The following is a 6,860-nucleotide window of genomic DNA, read 5'->3' as shown; positions in this document are numbered from 1 at the left end:
ATTAAGCTGGGTATCCCACCTGCCGGCATTATTTGTTCAGCTTGCGTCTTTCTTGAACACTTGACGAAATAAAAGAAGATAAAGCTTTTGGGCCGGATAAGCATCTAAGGGTACGGAAGGAGATGGCGGAGCAGATAAGCATGATGTTAACATAGATAACGACAACGTCATGGTTATCTGCTGTGCCAACACGAGTCCGTGTCATTGATGTATTATTATTATCGGCCTGAATACCTCTCCCTTTGCTCGAACAACGTGATTGAGCCATTCTTCACAAGAACAGCCAGATCACTGATCCAACCAAACTGTATCAACTGATTGTGGGCATCTAAACTCTTCCATGCCTTCTTGTCTTCCAGGGTGTTAAAAAGTTTGAGTAAATAGAAGATAATTCACTGTATCTTGATATATGAAATGGTTGAAGAGTTCGTCCCGCTTCTGAACCATGCTGTCTGTAGTCGGCAATTCATATGCGGCTCCAGTGTGCTGCCAATAAACGTGTATTTTGTTTATAATTACAATCTCGCTCCCGAGACAATGTGTCCAACATACTGACATGCACGAGCTTCGGGACAAGCTTTGATGCTGATTGTTTGGCGACGACACTTGACGAAGCGCAACAACACTAAGAGTAATTTTCCTTTGTCGTTTCCTTTGGACGTTTCCTTTGTCCTCTTGCATGTACGGACTCCAATGTACGGCCTTGGGGTCGTGTGTGCATACAAATCGCTGACGTCACAATTCGGCTTCTTCTTCGTTTGATATGACGTCACAATTGACGCTGGGGACCTGAGTATGTGCCTTTTCAAGGTTTGCTATCGTTCTTCTTCATCCGTTTCAGCTGTTTCCCAAGTGTTTCCCAAGGTTTGAATTAATTGCTCAAATTATTAATTAATCCCAAGGCTTGAATTTTCCCAAGGGAAACAGCTGTTTCCAAAGGTTTGAAAGTTTTTTTTTGTTGTTGTTTTTCTTTGCACGTACGGCCACGCACGTACGGCCACGCACGTACGGCCACGCACGTACAGCCATGCACTAGTGTTAATTAATACAGTTAATGCCATTGATGTGCTCCAAGCTGATCCCCGCCGGAGATTCCCAGGTGTAATCCGAGCGCACGAGGCGGCTTGGATACTCCCAACGTGTCAGGTCGCACCATGTCAACCTGCAAATGGTCCGCGAACAACACGTGGATCCGCAGCGTCTCCAATCGCGCCTTTCACGGCGATCGCAGCGGAACGAGCACCGTCGCTGTTTAACCATACGTTGCTCCTTAAAAAGTGCCATGTGTGCAGTCACGCGGCGGTGGGCGTGACTAACGAACAAAACAATGACGTCATGATACGAAGCGGCCAATTGGGAAAAAGGGGCGTTTGCTTATCGAAGACGTGTAACTCGTGTCGTCAGCCAATGGAAAACATTCCTCGGGAAGTCACGCCCCGTGACAGGGCAAACCGAAGCGCTCTTGGGATCATCTGAGGTGAACAATAAGGTGAACCGTGGAGCGGTCTGTGGAGCCATGAACAGCGCGGCTGCTGTCACTGACAAGGAGAAGTTTGTGTTTGCGTCTTTCAACCAAGACTGCACGTTCGTCTCTGTTTGCTTTACTCACGATTCGCACACACGCGTACACATACACGTACACACACACACGCACACACATGTACACAAACACACACAAACACACACACATACACACACACGTACACACACACACGTACACACACGTACACACACACACGTACACACACGTACACACGTACACAAACACACACAAACACACACACACACACACACACGTACACACACACGTACACACATGTACACACATACACGTACACACACATACACATACACACACGTACACACATACACGTACACACACACACGCACACACGTACACACATACACGTACACACACACACACACGTACACAAACACACACAAACACACACACACACACACACACACACGTACACACACACACGTACACACATGTACACACATACACGTACACACACACATACACATACACACACGTACACACATACACGTACACACACACACGCACACACGTACACACGTACACAAACACACACAAACACACACACACACACACACGTACACACACACACACGTACACACATGTACACACATACACGTACACACACACATACACATACACACGTACACACATACACGTACACACACACACGCACACACACACACACACACACGTACACACACACACGTACACACATACACGTACACACACACATACACATACACACACACGTACACACACACACGTACACACACGTACACACACACGTACACACATACACACATACACGTACACACACGTACACACGCACGTACACACATACACGTACACACACGTACACACGTACACACACACAGACATGTACACACACACTCACACGTACACACATACACGTACACACACACACACGTACACACATGTACACAAACACACACAAACACACACACACACACGTACACACACACACACAAACATGTACACACACACACACGTACACACACGTACACACACACATGTACACACACACACACACGTACACACACATGTACACACACACACACATACACACACACACACACACACACGTACACACACACACGTACACACACACACGATCATTGAGCCATATAATATATGGTGTGCGCTTTTGTCCCATAGAGTGAGTGCTTGGACCATGTACGACACGAAGACACGATATGTGGCCTTTGTTGCCGGTTGTCAGTTCGATTTCCTCCCACGATCTACATCTCTTTGTTTTACTTGCATTGTGCGTCCGTTGGACAGATCCCGAATAAGCGGAGCCGTTTATTTGAATGCGGTCAAAATATTCGTGCGAACGTACAACACTTATTTCGCGCCTTTCTCACGGTTTTGAACTGAGATTCGTACTTGGAACCTTCAGTTACATATACAGTGACCTGTGACATGAAACGTACTTTTGTTAAAAAAGATACGGCTCGTTTGAAGGTGAAACAATCCTCTCGGCTTCTTCACTTAAGGTGTTACTTTCCCGGTTCCCCCCTCCCCCCTTTCATTTTCTTCTTGCCAAAGGGGCTTTCGGGTCACTGTTATGAGTGGGCGTGGCCTGATCGGAATCCGCCCATCAGCTGCAACTTGAGAATCCCAAATAATTACATTTTTAACTATAAGGACACTCGGTGGAGCTCATACCTCCGCCACGTAATGCCTGATCCACGAGAACATATCGGGCCCAACACATTTTTGAAATATCATGCAATGTATCGTTTTTCGGCAAATCTCTCAATGTTGAAGAATCAATATAAAATTAAATAATTCTTGTTTCCAGATCCAGATTTGGATCTTAACAAAAATCGAAGGAATTTGTCGTGTTCACACACACGACCTGTCCACCGAGTTTCATCCAAATCCGTCCACACCTTTTTTGAGATATCGTGCAAATATTAGTTTATCCCTCTCTCTCTCAATGGTGAAGAATCAACTTTTTAAAAATTATATCAGATCCGGATCCAGATTCGGATCTTCACCAAAATGGAATCAATTCTTCCTTTTCACACACACACACACACACACACACACACACACACACACACACACACACACACACACACACACACACACACACACACACACACACACACACACACACCGTGTCCACCAATTTTTGTCAGAATCCAGCCACGATATATCATTTTTGGATCTATCTCTCATTGGTGAAAAATCACTGAAAATAATTCTAGTAGTCAGAGGCGGATCCAGATCTTCACCAAAATGTAATCAGCTCATCCTTGTCACACACCCAACCTGACCACCAAATTTCATCCAGATTCGTCCACAACTTTTTGAGATATCCTGCACACAGACAGACAAACAAGAGGAAGACATTGTGCAGAGCACAATACTTGAAAAATCCATAAAACAAATTTGACCTCAAAAATAATTGGTGGTTGACTTCAATGAACTGAAATAGAAATCCTCTTCAAATTTCAAGCCAATCAGATGAAAATTGAGGATTTTATAAATACCATCTTAGTTGTGGACCTTGGGCCTATGTTGACCTTTTGGTCGATGTTGACCTTAAAAATAATTGGCTGGTTGAATTAATTGACCTGAAATATAACTTCCCTTCAAATTTCAAGTCAATCGGATGAATATTGAGGATTTTAGAAATCTCACCTAAGTTGTTGACCTTTGGCTTATGTTCACCTTTTGTTCGATGCTGACCTCAATAATAATTAGCTAGTTGAATTCAGTGACCTGAAATATAAATCCTCTTCAAATATCAAGCCAATTGGATGAAAATTGAGGATTTTAGAAATCTCACCTAAGTTGTTGACCTTTGGCCTATGTTGACCTTTTGACCTCAAACACAATACGCTTCTTCCTTATGACAAATTCAACCATGTGGTGGTTTCGTGAAGATCAGTTCAAAATTGTGACCTGTAGGCGATAAACAAACAGACAAACAACCAAATAGACAGACAGACAGACAAACAGATAGAATAACAAGAAGAAGACGTTGTGCAGAGCAAGAAACTTGCAAAATCCATCAAACAAATTTGACCTCAAAAATAATAGGTGGTTGAATTCAATGTCCAAATGTGCAACTCCTCTTCAAATTTCAAGTGAATCGGATGAAAACTGACAATTTTATAATTCCGGCCTATGTTGTCCTTCTTGCCTATGGTGACCTCGAAAATAATTGGTGGTTGAATTCAGTGACTTGATATGCAAATCCTTTTCAAATTTCAAGTCAATGGGATGACAATTGAGGATTTTAGAAATACCTCCTTCAGTATGCCTGGTGTTGGCTTAATGATTCGGGTGGTTTTCGGCTTTGGATTCTCGGGTCCTGAGTTCAAATCCCGCTCAGCTGTTGAATTAATACCAGGTGGGGTTAACTCGACCCGTCATCCTTCCGAGGTCGGCAAAATGAGTGCCAGCTTGCTGGTATACTGTGTCAGAGTGGCAACCCGTCCCGGATTGTGCCCAATAACCAAGGAGACTGCTTAAGCAGCAACAACGCTCTGCACAGAGTATGGTCTCAATCTCCTCCTCCTTAGTTGTTGACCTTGGGCCTTATGTTGACCTCAAAAATAATTGGCTGGTTGAATTCAGTGACCTGAAATATAAATCCTCTTCAAATTTCAAGTGAATCGGATGAAATTTGAGGATTTTAGAAATATCACCGTAGTTGTTGACCTTTTGACCTTTTAACCTCAAAAACAATAGCCTTCTTCCTTTTGACAAACTCTACCATGTGGTGAAGATCGGTTTAAAATTATGACCTGAAGCCGATAAAAAGTCAGACAAACAAACAGACAGACAGAATAACAAAATCGACTAACCAATTCCTTGAAAAATGTTCGATTTTGCAAGTAACAAACAAACAAACAAACGGAGGCAATCAACATACTTGTCAAATACCAAAAAATAATTTGCCATGTTACAAACGGACCCAAATACAATACCCTCTCCTTCGGCAAGGGTAAAAATGCAAAAAGATGTCGGCATGTTACTCCAAAAAGTATGTGAACAAAGTAGGGAAGATCACAAGAAATGATCATGTGAAACCATCCCTACATCATCTTTCTTTGAATAATGGTTGTCCCTAGAAAATTGTGTGAGTATGTGTGTGCGTGCGGGCGTTCAATTGAACTTTTCACCACTACGTCTTTCTCTGAATTATCATATCATAGATGTGTGGATGTTGAAAAACTCATAGTTATAAAACTAAAAAAAAACTTTCAAAATAATTTTTATGATTATGTGGTATTTTTCATTTTACATCTGTTAACTTTGCATTTCTATTGTCTGAAAGAAATGCTATTGTTTTCACTTTTCTTTTATATAAACTGTTTATGTTTGTGAGTATAAATTGTGAAGCTCAAGTACAATTAATTATAAAAACTATTTTCTGAAAGTGAAAATTTTAGAATAAATATTTAATGTGCTCTTTTTCATTCAATTATTCATTCTGCTTTTTTTTTTTCTTTCACTTCTTGGCAGGTCTCTAGCAGTTGGAACGAGTAAAGGCTTTCACCTGTTTGGGCTACGAAGCACCGATCGTGTCGAACAGCAGCACTTTTACCGTAAGATTTGGCAAAAAAGCATAACATTCACCATCAATTTATGATGGAGGTAATCAAAGGTGGGCAGAGGTAATGTTTTTACCCCTGTCTGTCTGGTTGTCTATTTGTCTGTTTGTCTGTTTGAGCAGGATATCTCAAAAAGTTATGGACGATTGGGACGAAATTTGGTGGTCAGGTTGGATTTTTGATACGGACGAACAGATACGTTTTTGGTGAAGATCCAGATCCAGAAAGGAGAAATTTTTTTTAGTCTCTTTCCAAAGTGATTATTCACAATTGAGAAAGGAGGCCAAAAATGATATATAGCACTATATTTCAAATAGTTGTGGATGGATTATGACAAATACTTGGTGGACGAGTTGGGTAGGTGACAAGAACAAGCTGTTAGATTTTGGTGAAGGTCAGATTTTGGTTAAAGTTGCTGATCTGCATATCAATGGGATGCAAAATGTAAACCATTCATCCTGGCGGACGTATGTGCTCTACCGAGTGCTATTAAAGTTTTTCCTAGCAAAAACTCTTAACGCGATGTTAACAAGAAGCACTCGTCTAAAAATGATGATTGTGGATGATGTCAAATGGGACTATGATTTATTTTTTAAGATGATCTGAGATTGCAAGTGTTTTGTATTTTGGACCATCTTTTTATTATCTACTAGTAAAGGTACTCAGTGGTGCCGGGCAATGCCAGGTCCCTCCTCCCACCCCATCCCCTGCCCTCTACCACT

General features: G+C 41.9%; 1 protein-coding gene across 1 annotated transcript in view; it reads left to right on the top strand.

Moving 5' to 3' along the window:
- Positions 1–1,418: 1,418 nt before the first annotated feature.
- The window catches only part of LOC147023388 (WD repeat domain phosphoinositide-interacting protein 2-like), a 66,280-nt gene continuing 60,838 nt past the window's right edge, over positions 1,419–6,860 (top strand). Inside the window, exons 1-2 of the mRNA XM_085888758.1 lie at positions 1,419–1,584; positions 6,050–6,132. Coding sequence (XP_085744884.1) covers positions 1,517–1,584; positions 6,050–6,132 — 151 coding nt within the window. The 5' untranslated portion in view covers positions 1,419–1,516. The remainder of the gene's footprint in view (positions 1,585–6,049; positions 6,133–6,860) is intronic.

Source organism: Eptatretus burgeri, chromosome 7, assembly GCF_056783735.1.
Source record: "Eptatretus burgeri isolate ZD-2024b chromosome 7, Ebu_testis_v1, whole genome shotgun sequence".
Lineage (NCBI taxonomy): Eukaryota > Metazoa > Chordata > Myxini > Myxiniformes > Myxinidae > Eptatretus > Eptatretus burgeri.
This window is presented reverse-complemented; position numbering and strand designations above follow the sequence as displayed.